A 20,922-nucleotide genomic window follows, 5' to 3' on the forward strand; every position below is an offset into this window, starting at 1 on the left:
CAATACCCCATATACCAGCTGTAATTTGGTGATTACAAAGACTTAATCCCTGTAATTATAACCTTGAAAATAATTTGAGGTATTGTAATACTTACTCACAAACGGTGAGAAAATAATTTAAAAAGGAGAATGACTCACATTGCAGATTAACGAGCAATAGATATAAGCCTACTGATTAGCCTTGATTACACCTAGTTTTAACACAATGCACACACACAGGTTAGTAACTAATACAGCAATTACGTCAATTCACGAGATTAAACCTTCACAACAATTAATCAGTGCAATACTCGATAATTCAATCGGATTCACAACGAATAACAGAGCATAGTCCGAATTCGAACAGCACTCTAATATTCAAGTCGAAATCACGACGAATAATCAAAGTACAAGCTCAATTGAGCAGCACCTAGACTATCGTTGGATAGTTATAATCGATCGGACGTTGAATCGTAATAGCGATCGAGTTATTACCCTGATTGCGGCAGCGTTTCGATAATTGTGTGTGTGTGTGTTGGACTGTTTCTGTGATAACTCGCTCTACGTAACTCGGATTTACGTCGTTCCAAAGACAGAATTCAAGTCCCAACCCCCTCTATTTATACCCGAAATTTGACACCGTCGCGTAGCGCGAGGGGTACCCCCTATAGGCGTCGCGCTACGCGAGTGGTAACCTATGTTCATAGGGTAGCTACGTGTGTAACTAGGCGTGCTGTGTTGACAGTTTTATCAAATTCGATTTTGATTGAAAGTTATGAAGATAATCGTTGGCTAGGGTTTATCCCCCCCTGAGTTTTAGGGGCCCTGTTCCTGATTCTGATTGTTCTGGAAATTTTAGGGTTAGTGCAGAATTACTTGGGTTTCTTAATTAGGGTTTCCTTAATAGCTAATTAGCATCCTAATTATGGATTTTAGTGACAGTTGTTACAGTTACTAGAACAATAATAATAAAAAGGAATCACGCCCGGTTTCGGTAATTGTTAACCTAGGATTTCTACAAGTTTTAGTTTCAACTCAAATGCATTCGGTTAACGGATTTAGAGTACCGTGACTTAGGTGCTACTAGCTATCAATGTCACGAAGAACGGACAAAAAGACACTTTGTAATCAACACAAGTAAATCCTAACAACGACAATGTACAATTACATATCACCGTTTCGCAAAGTCTTAACTTTTAACATCGTTCGACAATTCACGAATTCGTAACAAATGTAATATTATTGTCAAAAGTTTCAAAAACCAAACACAAATTGTCACTAAGATGAAACAAGAACAATTCGAAACACTAGAATTAACAACTACCTACACCGGGGTGAAACCGAGATGATTAGCCGCTCATGGTTGGAGAAGTTGGATCACCGGATGTTTGGAGCTTGAAGAAAATCATCTTGAGCCTTGAGAATGGTGAATGATGATGTTTAGGATGTTGGTGGATGATGATAGTGAGATGGATGATGGATGGAGAATTAGGGTTTAATGGAGGAATTGGGGATGATAGATGGTGATTCTTGATGATGAGACGGGTGTTGAAGGTGAAGAATGTTGAATGGTAGCTGATAATTGGATGGTAGATGGCTCCAAGATCAAGATTCAAAACTCTAAGAAGTGTAACTCCCGAATAATCATGACCCCCATGTTTTTAGATCGTTCAACCACCCAAAGGAACTATTTCACGCGTCGGCAACACTGGGAGGCCGTCGCCAACGGCCTAAAGTCCCGTCGGCGATGCCTCATGTATTTCCTGAAATGGCCGACGGCCAAACTTGCTGTCTACGGACAATTTCAGCGACGGTGCATGTGTCTCCTCTTTCACGTGAATATATGGCCCAATCCAAAAAATCCACAAGTCTCCATAGATGTGCCTCTCGAAACCCCCACAAAGTCTCGTCTGCCTTTTAATGATGATCATGAAGATGTGTTAATAATGGATGTTTGACAATTTTCTTCTCAAAACCTCCTGTGCACGTGAACCCCTATATGGCGGCTGCCTTTTTGTGAGGAGGTGATTGTGTTGTTGACTTTTTATGCTTGTGCCTCTAAGTCTGCCGTGATTATTTGTAGGTGAGGTGATAGATTTTCCTTTTCTAAGACTCATGTGTAAGATGATGACGAGTGATGAGAATTCTTGTTCACCAAAAACCATTGCTGCCGTCAAAGATAATGATGATGTTATTTTTAATTAATGCTCCCATTGAAAGTTGTTCAACATGTGCATCCAAAGTGATGTTGACTAAAAATCCTTTCTTCAATTGTATTTGTCGGCTACCCATGTGCATGTATATGTTTAGGATTTTAAACCCTTTTCAATTCTTGATAACCACCTCCATGCAAAGTCCACTATTAATGATGATAATATTTTCTTTTTATAAGATCCATGTGATGCTTGATAGTAATTAACGTTGATGTCATGCCAACGTTGATGTTGTCCTTTGTTTTGTCTCAAGATTCACATGTAGAAGTCTCCAAATAAGTCACCGTGAGCCCTGCTTATACTCTCATCCGTAATTACATAGACTTCAATATTTTGCGCTTCTTGCACGTTTAAGCTATTTCTTGGACCCGACCATCTACCGAATGATATCTTTCGCATTGTTCGTCATCCCCGGTAGTTCTGTTTCATCACCACGCACTCTATCTTCACCGAATTAGGTGATTTACCTGTACAACCCACGAACACTCGTAGTTAACATATTCAAGGTATATAGTCATGTAAAGCAAGCTAAACCACGTAGAATCAACACTTAAACACCCATGTTTCACACTCTCCATCAGCATCAAAAAGCATCTGGATCTCGGCGAATTTCTGCAAAAAAGACAAGGTAAAGTTCAGGATCTCAAATGGGCAGGATAACCAATCAGGATTGAGGATCCTTGCGTCGGAGAAGTATTCTTCGAACTGGTGGCGGATGAGGGGTAGGCCTTCCAGATTATCAGCCTCGGTGGCCTTCCTTTTCTTTCCTCCCTTACCCTTGGAGGTAGTGGGCTTAGGCATTGGAACGCTGGGGCTAGCAGCAGTTTTCTTCTTCCTAGAACGGGCAGTGACGGTGTCAAGATCACTGATGCTGAAGCCGGTGGCCGACCTTGAAGATTTTCCAGCGCCTAACAATCCAAAACAACAGATAAGTATTCTTGTTTTATTTTCATTTAAACGTCTAATTATATACAAACTTGGATACTTACTTGACATTGTGACTGAGCCGGAGGATACTTCTTGAGAATCCTTTGTGTTTGCTTGAAATGATCTTACTGCAGGATCAAGATTCCAGAAAATAGCGATCCTCTCTTTTGTTGCAGGTGATGGAATGATATGAGAGACAGAGATAGCTGCATATATAAAAAAAAATAAAGGATCAGTTATCCTCACAGGAACAGGGTTATCCTATGATCCTTCTATAAGGATCCTCTATCCTACCATGGGTGGCCCACTTTCTTGGGAGATCCTTCCCATCCAGGATAGAATCTCTCCTAACGAAGAAAAAATGCTTCTTCTAGCTGGTGTCATTCTTGGTGGTCTTGAGGATTGGGTGTGCATCACCGGGTTTATGTTTGAATAAGAAGCGGTGTGAACCATGGCTCACAAGGTTATACAATTTAGCCAGTTCCGACATCCCTAACTCTATACCTTCCTACTCAATGATTCTCTCTAAGGTATATAAAACCCTCCACATCATTGGCATGGCCTGAATGTAGCACATGCCGGTGAGAGAAAAGAAGGATTCAGTGAAGGCATGGAAAGGATAGGAGTATCCTATCAGGAATGGAGTGGCCGGAAAAGCAACCCAGGTTTCAGAAACAAAATCACTTTGATGGTAGGGTCAAAGGGCTTGAAGACAGTGTTCGCCGGAAAACAATGGCGAATCCGGTCGGTCTCCGGATTGGTAAAACTGTAGAGTTCCTTCGGAGTACTTTTGATAATCCCTTGGCTTTTCAAAGGACTATCTTTCTGGTGATCCTTGGCGGGGGACGATCGTAATTTCATTTTAATCTAAAGATTTTGAAGAAGAACAGAGTAAGAAGATGAAGGGAAAAAGGAGAAGAAAGATACCTGATTGATCTTTGAATGAGGATTTAAAGGAAGTAACGCACGAATTTAAATGCCTATCGATTCTTATCTCTAACCTATTTATAATGATGATTCTGCAGGATTGTCACTTCAATGACGTAAGACCAGCAACGGCTAGTTCGATCCAAATAACTATATATCCGTTAGTCAGTTGGAGATAAGATAAAAAATACAACTCCTTAAATTACATTTTACTCCTTATATTTTGGGGGCAATTGTTAGGGGAGGATTTTCCAATCCTAAGGATCCCGGATCCTTAAGTACTGCCAGGATCACGGATCCTCAATTCTGTTTGAATTAAGGATCCTCAGTAGACATTGCAGGATCAGGATTCAGGATCCTTGTTGTTATCCTTATACTAACGGTTGCCTTCATTATGTTTAAGTTTTTTTGCAGGAGTATACGCCTTGGAATTGGTTTTGCCGATATTTTTAGGGAATATGCCCTCAATATTCCGCACGTGCATGGCTTTGTGAACGTTATGGAGATCGTGGGAAGCTTGCACATTTAGCAGATAGTTAGTTGTTTTATTTATTTCTAATTTTAAAAGGGGATAATAAGCTTGAGTTAGAACACTTGGCCACTTTTAGCAAACACACACTCTCGAAACAGCTCTCAATAGCTCTCAACAGCTCATTTGGCGATTTCATACACATTACACTTTAGTGATCCTTGTAACAAGCTTGTTATCATCCCTAGTTGTAACAATCTTTTGTTTAATCTTAGTTGGTGATAGGTAGTTTCCATCACCCGAGGTTTTTTATGCCGGAGATCAACTCTTGATCAAGGGTTTTTTGCTCGTATAAATCCTTGTGTCAATTGTTCATTTCATTTGCAAGTTATTCATACATTTGGTCAAGCATCATTCCTCACAACAAAGATTTGGTTGCATTATCCTAGCCTAATTTTTGACCAAAACATGTACCTTAACTTATTTCATGAGGCATGGATAATGGTTCACCTTGGGTTTTAGCTATCATCATCAACAGATCTTATATAAGTTTATAACCCAGCAGCTAAAAAGCTCTCGAAAGGATAGTATTCGATGTTCGATCGAGAAGATTCTGAATCATGAAAGTCATCTCCACCCGATCCCCTCGTTGCCGCCTATTTCTCCGGTACTGGACCTCCGTCCAGAGGAGATCGCCACCACACTCTCTCTCACTCATTATTTTCCCAGAATTACAACTTAATTAAACATACCTTTCATGGACATGAACATTTAGGTTAATAATAAAGAGCATGACTCGAAACACGATAATATCACTATACAAAAGTAATTAGTTTTAAAATTGTTAGCATAACCATTTAATGAAACATAACGTTTATAAGTTAAGAGTAACAAGTTAACATATTTAATAAAAGAATCATATTTCTATTAGTTAAGATTAAATTGGTCGATGACTCAATTCCTTTAAAATTAAGATTACAAAATAAAATTTCTTTTCTCTAGGCACGTGTTGAACATCAATTACCAATCAAACATGATGACCTGCGCCCGCATGTTATCGTTCCTTACAAAAAAAAGGAATCATACCTAACCCTGTTGGTAGTTGAGTATTTAACTTTTAACCTAAAGTGTCCACTACCAATAAGGCTAAAAAATCAAAATAGTTGTTAAATTTTACATTTTACATATATTATATGTCAAGTTTTATAAGTATTATATAATATAATATAATATCACTTATCCTTTTTTAATAACTCTAAACAACTCAAGTATCACTATTGTTTGGAAACTTGGTTATTAATTAGTGACCCTTTTTTTCACAATTACCTTTGATCGACTTTGTGTTAAATAAAAAAAAAATCATTAAAGAGTAACCTAATTTTACATCAATTTCAGTTTTACTAAAAATAACATACTTACAACAAACTTAGAATAGTTTTAACATATAGAAAAAAAAATTGGCACTATAAAGTAGTGTTGTCTAAATCATTCTTCGCTCTCTCATTAAATACTCGAAAATGCTGGTTCGATTTCTTCTTGATTATAAATTAGGCGAGCGGCTTGGTTATAAATGAGCCCATCGGCTCGGTTGGTTTGTAAACGAGCTAAGCACGAGAAAATGCCTGCTTGGCTTGATTCGGCTCGAAGATTTCTTAATTTATTATTTATACACACACAAACACACAACACATATATATACAATCGTATTTATACAACTATATTGAATTTACCTATTGTATGCAAGTCTAGTCAAAAAATTAACACTAAATTTAATAGTAAAACCCTTAATCGTTAAGAGACAGTCTCTCATTAATTGTCAATCGTCTATCGTCTCCCGCTATCACACTAAGCAACAGTGCAAATATTGTTCTCTACAGCCTGATCAACTCACTGGCCTCAACCTAAGCCTCATCCTCGGATAGTCAGACCTTATTCGTGCCTCAACAACGGAAACATCTAAGGATTCATCTCAAATTTTTGGTTGTACAAATCACTCTCCGCTCGCTCGATGCTCGCTTAAAAAAGTGTGCGCTAGGTTGTCGGCTCAGTTATAAACAAGCCAACCGGCACGGTTCGATTTTGTAAGCAAGCCTAACACGAGCAATGGTCCGCTCGGCTCGTAAACAACCCTATTATAAATTTACATTAAAACGTTAACAAAAACGAAATAACTATTAGTTAAAATATTTCTTTAAGATAGTATGATTTCTGCATGCCCACATTTATTACATCTTTATCTTCAATAAGACCCAAAATGGCTGTTGGTAGCATCAAGATATTTCTTCGATTTTCTATGTTATGATTTAAAGGTTTTGGCTTCTGGTCTGTAACGTACAAACCTCCCAAGGACGAACCTATACGGTTATACCGATCACTAATTCACTACACAAATAAGAGTTAATTATCCCGTTGTTTGGCAAAAACAACAGGTTAACAAATTTGGTGTTTGTGGTTTTCCATTTGTAATATGTTCGTCTTAACACTAACTATAATTAAAATTTTGTTAAACTCATACAAAATGCCCTTTTTTACTCTTTTAGTTATCACAATTCACATAAATCGTTCTTATCCTTTAGTTTTATATCATGTCTTTGAACTGTGAAGTAAGTTAATTTGGGTATAACAAAACAAATGCAAATTGCATTTAAACAAAGTATTATAATCAGGCTGGGTATAACTAAACAAATGCAAGTTGTAATTAAACCAAATATTATAATCATGATATAGATTTAAAATAAGGGTGCTCCTTTGATGTACCTACCACAAACGCATATCATGTGTTAAACCATTTAACCCAATTTTAAATTTCTTATACATGTGAAGGAGATATGAATGAATTAACGTGTTTAATATTTTAGTGTTAGTTTGACAAGTAGATAAATACGTGTTAAAACTAATATTATGTAACTAATCATGTAATATTTAAATCAAAGTGAGAATACATCATAAAAGTATATCTTCAGAAAAACGGAAAAAATTATAAAAGTTTTTTTTTAAACTTAAATCCGTTAACAACTCAACTCATTTTTTATACGGGTCAACCTAAACATGAACTATTTATAAAACGAGTCGTGTTAGTCGACTAAAAAGCCTATTCTTTCCATGTCTGTAAAGAATCACCGCCTATAATATACTTGATACTTCTTTGTGAACTGTGAAGTAAAGTTTGGTCATAACAAAACAAAATCATACTGTATTACTCAATATTTTAACAAGAAATTTTAATTTAATCATTCTTTGAACTACCTACCACAAACACATAGAATATATAAGGACTTCCACTGCATCCCAGAAAGTCAAAAGTTGCCCTAAATCATGGAGACCAATCACAAAACATACACTTCACTTTGTATTCTATTTGTGTTTTTGTTATCTTCTTTTTCAGATGCCAACTCCATAGTTAAGAATCTCCCTGGTTTTGATGGTGATCTTCCTTTCACTCTAGAAACCGGGTATGTTAATATGTTATGTTTTGTGTTTTACTTTGTTTTTTTGATTGTTTTATAATAATTAATATTAATATAAGTATAAAAGTATAACAAGTTGTTGTTTTGGTGTTGAAAGATATGTTGGAGTTGGAGCAAATGAAGAAATTCAGTTGTTTTACTATTTTGTTGAGTCTCAAAGAGATCCTTTGCATGATCCTCTTCTTCTTTATCTCACTGGTGGCCCTGGCACTTCTGGACTCTATCCTTTCCTCTATCAAATTGGTATATCTAATTTCCTAACAGTTTTAAGGGTGTTTTTTTTTTTTTTTTTTACAAACAAGGCAACCATATTAATCATGGTGTGTGGGTGTAGGGTTAATAAGTATATTGTAGAATCTAACATGTTTAAACATAATAGCAAAAGCTCATTTGTCGACTTATTTAAGGGTGCTGCTAAATGTATCGCCTTCTCTCATATACTTACGGGTAGGATCCGCTTGGGGGCTTACACTTTTTCTCTCACAAGGAGAGGTATAACCAGTAAGTAATGAGGGGGTGGGGTGAAATTAGATGAACCCTAATTTAATAATTTTCTTTTTGAAATTATAGTTTTTTAACTTTATTATTCGTTTAATTAATTACTATATATACAAAAGTGATAAATATAGATTTTTTATAGCAATCTAAATTTGTGAGAGAAGAGGGTGCATTTAGTCAGTCCTATATACGCAGATGAACGAAACCATTTTGACATTATATTTTGCAGGTCCGCTAAGTATAAATTTCGATAATTCAACATGGGAGAAGCTCGCTTTGGAGATAAATCCCAATTCATGGGCAAAGGTTTATATTTTTAATATGTTTTTTATAAACAATTCCTTTTTTTGTTACATAAAGTGCTAGTATAATTATATACATGTTTATTTTATAGGGTGGAGATATAATAGGAAGTTTATTTGGCTAGGAAGGCTAGAAGTGATCTTGACCATCCATTTACTTAATCAAGGGCTAAGATTAAATCAGGGAAATTGAAAGTAAAAAAAGAGGCGCGTGACTTTTTTCAGGGGCAATCTAGTCAATCCAAGCCAATAGTTTCTCTCTCCTCCAATTCCCCCCATTTTTTAAACGTTAATAACTCTTTCATACGACATTATTTTTTTATAAAAATTGCACCAAAAAAACGAGTGTTTTTTTATCTTTAAAACGAGTATACTATTGCTATATTTTGAAAAAAAAAATTTAAAACCCAGTTGCGTAAAACGCAATAGAAAAAACCCCAGTATCGTAAAACGCAATGAAAAAAAAACCCTAAAAAATGACATTTTTCTAAAACGCAATGCACAAAAAACACAAAGAAATGACTTTTTTGTAAAACGCAATGGCCAGAAAACACATAAAAATGTGTTTTACCTAAAACGCAATGCACCAAAAACACAAAAAAATGACTTATTTGTAAAACGCAATGGCCAGAATACTCTTAAAATGTCTGTTTTCTAAAACGCAATGGACTGAAAACACATAAAAAAGTGTTTTACCTAAAACGCAATGCACCAAAAACACAAAGAAATGTCTTATATGTAAAACGCAATGGCCAGAAAACACTTAAAAATGACTCATTCTAAAACGCAATGGACTGAAAACACCTAAAAAATGTGTTTTACCTAAAACACAATGACTAAAAACACTTAAAAATGTGTTTTTTTCTAAAACGCAATAGCTGTCTGTCACTGTGAACTGTCTGTCACTGTGAACTGTCTTATTTCTAAAACGCAATGGACACATAAAACTGTCTGTCACTGTGAACTGTCTGAATTGTCTACGAATTACTGTCTTCGAAATGAGCCAATTTATGGAAATTTAATTTTTCTGATGCGTTTTTAGTACAGCAATTTAATAGAAAAAAAAAATTTCACCCCAGCCAGGGGCTCTGCCCCTTGGACCCCGCCAGGGGCTGCCGCCCCTGGGACCCCGCTACCGGGGGCTGCCGCCCCCGGACCCCCGCAAAGATCGTAAAACGCAATGACTAAATAAAAAACCCAGATCATGAAAATGAAATTAAAGAATTTCTTACATGGATCGAAGCCGATTTCTTCATCAATTGACGGAATTTGAATGATAGAAACACTTATCAACGCTCGAATCGAACGAATCGAGTGATTATCTCCAAAATCACCGGAAAAAACGAGATTTTTTTATGAAATTAAACTGGGTTTTCTTCAAAAAAAAAGCTGAAGAACACGATGATCGGGTTCTGAATCATTGATTTGTGATGAAAATCGCACTATAATGTAGTGATTATTGAGATATAAAGTGAAGAAATAGTTGAAGATGGTGGATTTTGAAAATGATGGGTTTTTGAATTTACTGGGTTTTGAAAAAGGAAGAAGAAAGAGTTGGATTGACTAAAATACCCTTTCTCTTTATTTTAAAATTTGCCACATGTCATAATCCTATGGCTTCCTATCCTTCCTAGAGAAAATTAACTTCCTATTTGATCTTTACCCTTATTTTATATTGACAAATAATTCTGAAATTTTGTAGACGGCTAATGTATTATATGTTGATTTACCGGCTGGTACGGGATTTTCATATGCTACAACATACAACGCATCGAAGAGTAGTGATTCTATTTTAGCTAAACATAGCTATAAATTTTTGATTAAGGTATAACGCTTTTATTTCTCACTCAATACATACTTTTATTTGTGTTTGATTTAATCGACGGTTAATAATTATATAAACTTTGATCTGTATTTTTGATTAATTGATGGTTATAATAATATTTTAATGCAGTGGCTAGAGGATCACCCAAGGTTCCTCAATAATCCTTTGTATGTAACTGGTATATCATACATGGGCATACTCGTACCAGTTGTTACTCTAGAGGTATACAAAGGTAATAATGCAATATTTTTTAATTAATATTTCGATGTCTTACGCGTTTTATGTATTATTATTGAAAAACATATATTATTATACACTGCACATGAGATCTCAGAAATATTATAAACTACAGAAATGAATCGTCATATATTAGTTTTTTAATCTAAGCCCACCTGGTATCACGTTCATCTCATTAATTCTATGCATAGTTTAATGTCATTAATTCTTTGCATAGTTTAAGAATCATGCTCAATTTTATATGCTAAAAATGGGTCCCACGTCTCTCAAATCACGATTCAAATTGACTGTGCAAGTTGTACACCACCGTAGATGTTTATGGAGTTCTGAGTATATTCTAATTAGTTCGGTACTCTAACATTTGAGGTGTTAACGGTGACATAACATGTTAATTTGAATCGTAAATCGCTCTCTCTTTATGTTAAGGGGCATGGGTTGTGTGTTAACATATTAATCTGATGTTAAAAGACTGAATTAATTATTGTTTTATTTTTTTTTAACCAAAAAACCACTAGAAATAGAGTTAGATAAAGTTAATAGGGTTAAACCATTTTCTTGAAGTGGTGGAGTTAAGATAAGTATACCCAAAGGCCTTAAATTAATAATTGATTTTTTGATTTAAAAAAAATAATGAAGTTAAATTTCTTTTACAGGTTCACCCTTACTTTAATTATAAATGATTTTTTGATAGTAATGTGTTGCCTAAAGAAAATCCTAACTAGTATAAGATTTTATTTGTCCTGACAAGTTGGTCTAGGGCTTAGTTAATTGATTTCTCTCTTTAATGTTTTAAGTTTAACTCCTACTAGCATTACTTTAAAGGACATTGGTGGCAATAATGAAGTTTAGAACTAGGCCTCTCTAGAGGTCGTCAGTTCGAAATCGAGCCGAACTGGGTTTTACCGCAGTGGGCCTTCGGGGGCCGGGTTTTACCTGGAATTGATGGCTCGGGTGTGCATCCAACTCTGACCACTATGGAGGAGGGATGCATTTGCTCGTGTGAGGGCATCTCAAGATGTTTATCCGGTGATTTAGTTGGCCGTTCAAAAAAAGTATAAGATTTTATTTAACTTTCTAAGCGTTTACCTAAAAATTAGAGGTTTTTTTTTTTTCCCATAATGGTGTTGGTGGAAAAGTAATTACGAAAGTGATGTTCTTGAAAATATATTTACCAATCTAGTGTTTTTAAAGGTTTATTTATTTCACTCCTAACTCGATTGGATAGACCCAATTCATTAAATATTAATCAGGGTATTTGATCTCTCATGTAACTTAATTTTCTTAAGAATCTTACAAAAATAACTATTTTTTTATAAAACTTATTTTAAAAAAAATAATAGTATTTTAAAAATTAAAAAATCAGTATTTAATAAAAAACCTACTATGTGTTGTTCTAAAAACTTTAGTTATAATCTCATGATTATATATTTAAAAAACTGAATATTCCTGTAATTTGGCTTATGTTTTTTTATATAAATAACACAATATAGTAACTTATTTAGTTCATATTACTTTTAATCACCCATTCTATTAACTTATTTTTCTCTCTAAGGTTTGGGTTAGGTGACATGCATTCCCTCCATTAGTAAAATATAAGAGACTTACATTAAACCAATGAATATAGAAAGCTTTTTCTTATATTATGTTTTAAATCAGTATAAAAAGATATCAAATAATTATAAGGTCCATTATCAAAAGTGTCGACCATATCTTCAACTAATGGAGCTAGTTTTAAAATAACAAACCATATTGTATTATTAATTATTAATTATTTATATAAAAAACATAAACAGAAGAAATTATGACAATGATCGTATATAAATTTGAGCTATTTTTCAGTTTTTCTTCTTATTAAGTACTTAATTATGAATTTACGAGGGTGGACTTACTGTCATTCGGATCAAACATAGTTTTTTTTTAATTAACTACATATTTTAAGATTTTTAAAATAGGTTTTTCTCAAAGTAGGTGTTACAAAAGATAGCTTTTATTTAAAGTTCTAAAAAGACAAGTTAGGTGAGAGTCTCAATATCATGATTTAATCAAATCAATAATTATTTAAAGAATTGAATTTATCCGACTAACAATATTACATATATTATTATATTATATGATACGACTTACAGTACACGCTAGACAAATATGGAACATAAACAAATCTCTATCCGATTATGAATTTATTTCTCTAATTGTGTAGGCAATGAACGTGGAGATCAACCTCAACTGAATATTAAAGTAATCATCTTAACTCTTCAAGCCTTATAACACCATTGTAAACTTATTTAGCTAAAAAAGATTTTACGTGACAATATGGAACACCAAACTGACTCATAGTTTCCAGGGAAGTATGATTGTTAGCCCTCTCACTGATAAATTCAATGACTTCAATTCAAGATTTGAGTTTGCTCACAGACTTGCACTTATATCGGATGATATCTACGAGGTAATAGAATTTATATCGAATAAATTATGAGTGTAATCTTTTTAGTATATTTATATAAAAATCCATCTTTATAGTTATACATATGTGAATGATCGAGTTTAATGTATATAGTTTATGTTTATATTTCATCATAAACTTCCTTAAATGTGAAGAGAAGACCACATATACATAAGTATTCTCATCATATAAAACAAAATATTTTATATCACCATCATAATATATTTATTTTACAATCTAACATATATATATTTTGCAATCTTATTGGTTTGGTATTATATTTCAGTCAGCAAAAAAAGCTTGTAATGGTAACTATATTGATGTATACACCGATCCAAAAAACAGTGCATGTGCAAGTAGCCTTCAACGCGTAGATGAGGTACACACAACTTATTAAGTCAAACTTTTTTTACAAGGTTTTATGTGTCGCATCTTAAATTTAAATTCTCAATTTCAGTGCACGAGCAGAATTAATGCAGGAAATATTTTAGACCCATTCTGTGATGATGTCAATCCGGACCCAACTTGTCGGGTAAGTTTTCTTTCTCGAATTTGTTAAGCACAACACTTAGATCATACTTAGATCATGTGTAGTGTTAATGCTACTACCCTTGGGTGTTTTGCATCAAATGGTATTGGCAGCCCAGTCAGTAATGAGGCATTATGGGGCGTTTTCTAAAATGGGTGTAGTGAAGATGTGAGCATTGTGGGACATTATGTTTGTAATAAAATTAAATAAAAAAATCAAAAAATCTTATTGGTTTTACAAAAGGAAGATGAAGGTGATTGGAACAAAGGAATGAAGCTGGGCATGAAAAAAAGCACGCCAAAAGCATTTTGGGCAAAAAAAAAGCCCCTGGGGGTGGTGTGCGGACGTGGTGGGGCGTTTTTTTAGGCAAAAAACGCTCAAATAGTGCCCCACTATAGATGGTCTTATTAGCTAAAATGATTCTTTTATAAACCACATATTCTATTTAAGAATAATAAGTAAAAAGAATTTATTATATATTTTTCAGGAGGCTGCTGCAATATATTTAGAGTATTTTGGAAATGATAAAGAAGTTCAGAAAGCTCTCCATGTTCGTGAGGTATGTTGTTTATACACTCTTCAACTCTACCCGTAAATTACATCTTTGTTTACGAACAAGGGACATGAACACCTACCATTTGGAACGGCAAAGTCTTATCCAACTTTTAGATACTGCTAGACCCAAAATTACTACGTACTTTGAGTATTGTTTAACTCTTATAATTTTGTTTATATTTTCTATTGTTTGTGCAGGGAACGGTCGAAACGTTTGAAAAAACTAATGAGACGATCCATTATGTCTTAGGGAAAAATGACACGGAGTGTTACTCATATGACATCTTTAGCAGCCTCGTCTATCATAAAATGCTTTTTTCAAGAAAATGTCAAGTTTTGATCCTTAGGTATTATATATGATAATATCAGAGCATTCGCAATGAATTCCTTATCCATATCCATATATGTCCACTAATAACAATATTTTTTCTCTCATATTTTCAATTATATAATATTTTCTCATATATTTTCTCTCTACTTTAATCACAACCACTCAAAAAACACTAACAACCATTCCTTATAATATAACTAAACTTCCTTACATATTTCTAAGGTTTTCATTGTGAATGCTCTTAGTACTGTACTTTTAACACAAAAAATTAAAACACGACTAAAGATGATTACTCATATTTTACTTTCTCCAAAAATTTCGACTTGACAGCGGTGATCATGATTTTACTTTCCCATACGTTGGAGCCGAAGAATGGATACAATCTCTTAATCTTCCGGTTGAAAGCCCATGGAAGCCATGGTTTGTTAATAATCAAGTTGCTGGGTGAGTTAAAGATGGTCCTTTGTTATAGTTATTTTTAGTTTGAATTCCATTTCATTGTTATAGTTATTTTTAGTTTTTGTAGTTCAAAAGTCTTTTGTTAGTTTCTTCATAGTTCATGAGAGTGTTATATTTCTTCTTTTGTAGATATCGGATGAAGTATGCGAAGAACGAATACTCGCTAACATATGGAACTGTTAAGGTATGCAACTGTTAATAATATTCAAACTTTATTTCATCTTTAATCTCAATTCAAATTTGTTAACGTATGCAATTGTTATGTGTATATAGGGGGCGGGTCATTCAATTCCATTGTACAAGCCAGAAGAAGCTTGGATTATTTTAGATGGGTGGCTTTCTTCTCATTCTTATTCAAGCGACATCTAAGCATGAAAAATATATCATTAATGTCATCGACAAACTAAGTGATTTTTCATGTGAAAAAAATATATTTTTTTACATGTCAAAGTTGTGATAATTGCCAATTGAGATATTGAAGATAGGTTATAGTTGGAAGAGATATTGTATGATTTCAAATTCATGTCATGTATTTTTTATGGACATTTTATTAAGTAGCTAGGAGCACCAGTTTAATAAAGATAAGTGAAATATGTTGTTTGGGTTATATGCTTTGGTCCGATTATGCTTCATTTTATCAAATAAAAATTGCATTCACTTTCTTTTCATTAAATACAAGTATTTTTTTTTACGGCAAAAACTTATATATATATATAACTCAGCAAAAAGCTAAAGCTGAAAGATATAACCAAAATGAAACAAAACAGAAAAACAAACCAAGAAAGACGATTGCAAAAAATGTCAACAATATCAAAGTCGGATCATTTCTCCCAAGAGGGAGCTGACATCTTTGATCTGTGGCGCACCCAAACATAAGTGTCTTCCTAGATCATTTCCATTGACTTTCAGACTGGGATGAACGCGTTTTCAAATGTCTTGGCGTTACGGGCCAACCAAATTCTCCAAGTGGCCGCAATGGTAATCAAATGAACAATCTTTCTCCATCTACTCGAGCCCAGGCTAGAAGCAATTAAATTCACATCCAACCCCCAAATATTATGTGATTATGGGTTTTTATTTTATGAAAAAATGTTACTATTCACCTGTAAATTTAGGGGTATATTGTTCACTCTTTATATTTTTTAATATATTTTGTAACTGGAAGAGAGAGAAAATGTAATGATAAATGTATTAAAAAGTATTATTTAATTGAAAATAAGAGAGAAAAGATACTGATTTTTAGTGTAGTATAGGGTAAAGAGGGGGGGGGGGGGGGGTGTTTGTTTTTATAAAAAATATCTGTGCAGATTCTTTTATCTGCGCCGCACAGACCACGCGCAGTCATTGTCATCTGTAGACTGTTTGTTTTTCCGAAGACGTGTCATTAAAAAAACTTCTGCGTAAGCTCTTCTTGGTGCAGACTTGGCTCAGTCACTTTTAAGATCTTATAAAGTTTGCTTAGGGTTAAACACCACCACCCACCACCACCGTCCATGTCCACCACCCACCACCACCGCCCACCATCACCGTCCGTCCACCATCACCACCCATCGTCCACGTTGACGTCCACCACCACCCACCGTCCACGTCCACCACCCGCCACCACCACCGTTCACCGCCAGTTTATTTTAGAAGTCTACATACGTTAAAAACAAATAACCTTTTTCTTGCAGAGTGTGGAGGGTTGATCCACCTCTTATTTTACAAATGTCACCAGATGTGGTTCGCAGACTGAGACATTTTACCTCTTAAAAACAAACTACACCTAAGTGGTAGTTCATTGGTAAAAGTAAAGTCTTTAAATACCTGAAGTTAAGAGGGGGATGTATTGGGTTTAAGTCACACAAACGACGAAATTAAAATAAATTTGTCGTTCAAAAAAATAAATCAAGACAAATAAGATTTGACAAAACATGTTAGCATAAACATTTATTGTTGTGAAAATTCATGGCAAGGATAGTTCTCCATTTCATGAAAAAATTGAAAAACTTTATGGAGAAAACATTTAGTTTAGTTGAGATTTTATTTTAAAAGTAAACTTCCTTAACGAAAACGTCGACCCAAGTCGGGCCGACAAAAAACTACAAGCAAGAAAATTACATATTTACAAAGGAGCACCACTCACTCCAATCTATCCCTTTGAACTTCGATCTAGAGGAAAACCAAAGATAACCCAAAGCCTTAATCTCACTAACTATACCTTCTATTCTAACAGGAGAATTCGAAAATTTGGTATTATTCCTGGCTCGCCATAAACTCCAACAAACTATCATAATAATGCCTTGAACTGCTTTCTTCTTCTTGTCCGATACTTTGAGATCTTTACGAAAGGTGAGGAGATCTTTGAGGGAAAAAGCAATGATATTAGGTATTTTACACCAAGAGCTAATACCGTTCCATACCGTCGAAGCTATGTAACAAGCAACGAAAACATGATCGGCTGATTCGTCTTCCGAGTTACACAGAGGGCACGAAGAATCACCGATGCCGACATTCCTTTTCTTTAAAGCTTCCGCTGTGGGCACTCTATCCATCTCCATCCTCCATGCATGTATGTTTATTTTCACGGGGATCCAATTGCACCAATCTAAAACAAAGCAATTTTAGTGCATAACCTCCTATTTCAACATATTTTTTGACAGCTTTGACAGAAAACTTTCCATCCGAATCCGAGCTCCAGCTCCATCGGTCCAACTCGGAGGTAACCTGAATGTCGTTAATGTGGTTAACAACTGCTCGAGGGCAGACTGCAGTCCAGCTTCGGCCACATCAGATTTCCAGCACCAATTGAAAACGACCTCGCTTCCTTGTTTCTTTATCCTCTCGGCCACATAGCACTTCTTTTCGGCTTCCAACCTAAAAAGATCAGGGAACACAGTTTTAAGGGGCTCGTTGTAGAGCCAAGAATCGAGCCAGAAAGCTATGTATTCACCGTCTCCAAACCGAACCTTTCAGGTACTTCCTAAGAGGATTTCCACCAGCCTTTGTATTAATAAAGTTTTTTTCCTATGTTATTCCATACCCCGTTTAGCGATTTTTTTGAAAGGAATACACTCCCAACCCACCCTACTCGAATGTAAAGCCTCAATAACTTTCTTCCAAAGACAGCTCTTATCCGTTTTATACCTCCATCCCCATTTATCGAAAAGAGACGTGTTAACAACTTGTAATTTAGTTAAGCCCAGACCTCCGCTTTTTTTAGAACGAGAAACCTTATCCCATGCGATCCAATGTAATTTTCTTTCTTCCACAGAGCCACCCCACAAGAATTTTTTAATCATAGATTCAAGATCATTTATTACTTTCTTAGGCGCTTTATAGAGAGAAAAATAGTAGGACGGAAGACTTTCCAGCAATGATTTGATTAAAACCACCCTCCCCCCGATAGAAAGAAGATGCGACTTCCAATTCGCGAGCCGACCACGGAAAATATCAAAAACCGGCTGCCAATTGCTAACCCTATTCATGTTGGCTCCTCCTTTAAGACCGAGATACTTGAAGGGTTGAGATGATTGTTAAATCTAACCCTACATTAATAATACAAGAACACATTCAACAAATTATAAAGAACAATGAAATTTTTAGTCAATACCTTTGATGCAATAGGCGAAATGAGCTGATTATTAGTATATTAAATTAAAATTCACATAGTTGTAATAAGAGAATAAGAGTAGATGATACAATTTATTAATAACTTTTGGTACTTTCGTTAAAGATATTAATAAAACTAAACTTAATATGGATAATATTATATGAATAGAGATGGCATAACGTCATGAACCACCGAAACATTTGAGGCATTGAATAACATCGTGATCCATCGAAACAACAGACGTATGGAATAACATCAACCATTGAAACATCAGATGTCATGTAGGCGATGACACCTGAGTCGGGAAACCACGTCTCAGTCGTGTGATAAATACCATATAAGTCAGCCAAAAGCCTGATATGGTCTGGTTAGGGCTGTAAACGAACCGAACGTTCAGCGAACAGTTCGTGAACCGTTCGGCGGGAAGTTCGTTTATGTTCGTTTGTTTAATAAATGAACGAACACGAACAAGAAATTTCGTTCGATTAGTTAAATGAACGAACATGAACAAAGGTCTCGTTCGTTCAATTGTGTTCGTGAACGTTCGGTAATGTGTTCGTGAACATACGTTCATGTTCGTTTGTTTACATTGTTCATGAGTTTTTTTGTACTTTTACTATTTTATCTAAAATTTTTATATTTTTAACTTTTATTTATTTTATCATCCTAAAAATTTAAATAGAAAACCCGATTCCCTTCGTGCTTATGCATCGGTCCTCTATTTTTTCTCAATATTCACATTGACGAACACTATCATCCTCCGTTCTACTATTATTGCTTCAAGTTCCAGTATTCATTCATCCGCCATCCACCTGCTAGACTATGTCGCTTTCATCGATTTATTTGTGTTCTGTTCGTGAACCGTTCGTGACACGTTCATTTTCTTAATTAACGAACACGAACATAAAATCCCGTTCGGTAAGTGTTCATGAACGTTCGTAAACAAATTTATTTCCTTAACGAACGAACATAAACAAGGGCTTGTTCGTGTTCGTTCGGTTCGTTTACAGCCCTAGGTCTGGTCAGCGGCCCAATATGTAAAATAATGACTATAGGCTTTTAAGCCTGACCCAAGTATACCATCACTTAGCCTATTGATCCAGAGCAAGTGTACGTAGACCAATGAAGGAGCTGACCAAGTGTAGACCTAAAGAAGGAATACCCAATCGAAAATTAGGAGAATAAAGGTCTAAACCATGCACAGACCCAAAGTTTAGGCCCAAAGAGAAAGGCCGAGTTGAGAATTAGGATAATTAAGATCAAACTAGTATTACGTGTGTCCGCAAAAGCTGTTAATAAAAAGTAGACCTAAAAAAGTTGAATCATTTACACACATTACGGCGTGTTAATTCGCAAAAACTAGACTGAAATGTAAGACATGAAAAAATGATAACTGACTTGACTTAGGACCCACGCGTTGTACCGAACTGCTAAACCAGGAAAATAGACGTAAAAAGTTGAACCACAAACACACATTGCAACGTGTTAACTCGTAAAGTTTCTACTAAAACATAAAATATTCTTGTAAATTTAAAATCAAATAAAATATAATAGTTATATGGTTATTATTATTACTAGTTAGAACAACCGTTGCCGCGAACTTTTTTTGTTATTTAGTCTGCGTTTATATGTGTTTGAAATCACTACGAGCGCGTTGCACACAAAATCGCTGACAATAATAAAAATAAAATGTATAAAAAACACTAAAAAATAACCGAAAGAAAATCAACTAAAAAAGTTGTATGGTAATGATGTTGTTCGGTAGAAGCCCGTAGTCAGAGATGAGAAAATAGTAATGGGTACCGGTACCGAATTTCCTGAACCAAAATATTTTTTGTACCAATTCAGTACTGACTTTTGGCGTTCCTAGTACCGGTTCGCAACCGGTTTTTACCTTCATATACCGATATCGTAACCGGTATTTTCGGTACCAATAACGATTCGGTATCAGTTGACACCGAGCTCATCCCTACCCCTGAAACTAAAAAAAAGTTGTACGATACCGTTGGTGTTCGTACGGTACCCGTGATCAGGGATGAGCAAATGGTACTGGGTAACAGTACCAAATTTCTCGAACTAAAAGATTATCAAACTCAATCCGGTACCAACTTTTGGCGTTGTATGTACCAGGCTGGTGCTGGTTTGTACCTTCATGTACCGATAACGAACCGG

The 20,922-nt window shown here is 35.0% G+C and overlaps 1 protein-coding gene across 1 annotated transcript; it reads left to right on the plus strand.

Annotated features, from left to right (window-relative positions):
- The first annotated feature begins 7,808 nt into the window (after positions 1 to 7,808).
- On the plus strand, positions 7,809 to 15,765 carry LOC110935618 (serine carboxypeptidase-like 7). Its single transcript, XM_022177992.2, has 14 exons — positions 7,809 to 7,967; positions 8,080 to 8,225; positions 8,710 to 8,786; positions 10,485 to 10,607; positions 10,737 to 10,839; positions 13,042 to 13,079; positions 13,186 to 13,287; positions 13,571 to 13,663; positions 13,742 to 13,816; positions 14,301 to 14,372; positions 14,567 to 14,715; positions 15,030 to 15,143; positions 15,288 to 15,342; positions 15,432 to 15,765. Exons 1-14 carry the CDS (start codon positions 7,831 to 7,833, stop codon positions 15,525 to 15,527), a joined length of 1,380 nt encoding a protein of 459 aa, XP_022033684.1. The 5' UTR covers positions 7,809 to 7,830; the 3' UTR covers positions 15,528 to 15,765.
- The last annotated feature ends 5,157 nt before the right edge of the window (positions 15,766 to 20,922 follow it).

Source organism: Helianthus annuus, chromosome 3, assembly GCF_002127325.2.
Source record: "Helianthus annuus cultivar XRQ/B chromosome 3, HanXRQr2.0-SUNRISE, whole genome shotgun sequence".
Classification (NCBI taxonomy): Eukaryota; Viridiplantae; Streptophyta; class Magnoliopsida; order Asterales; family Asteraceae; genus Helianthus; species Helianthus annuus.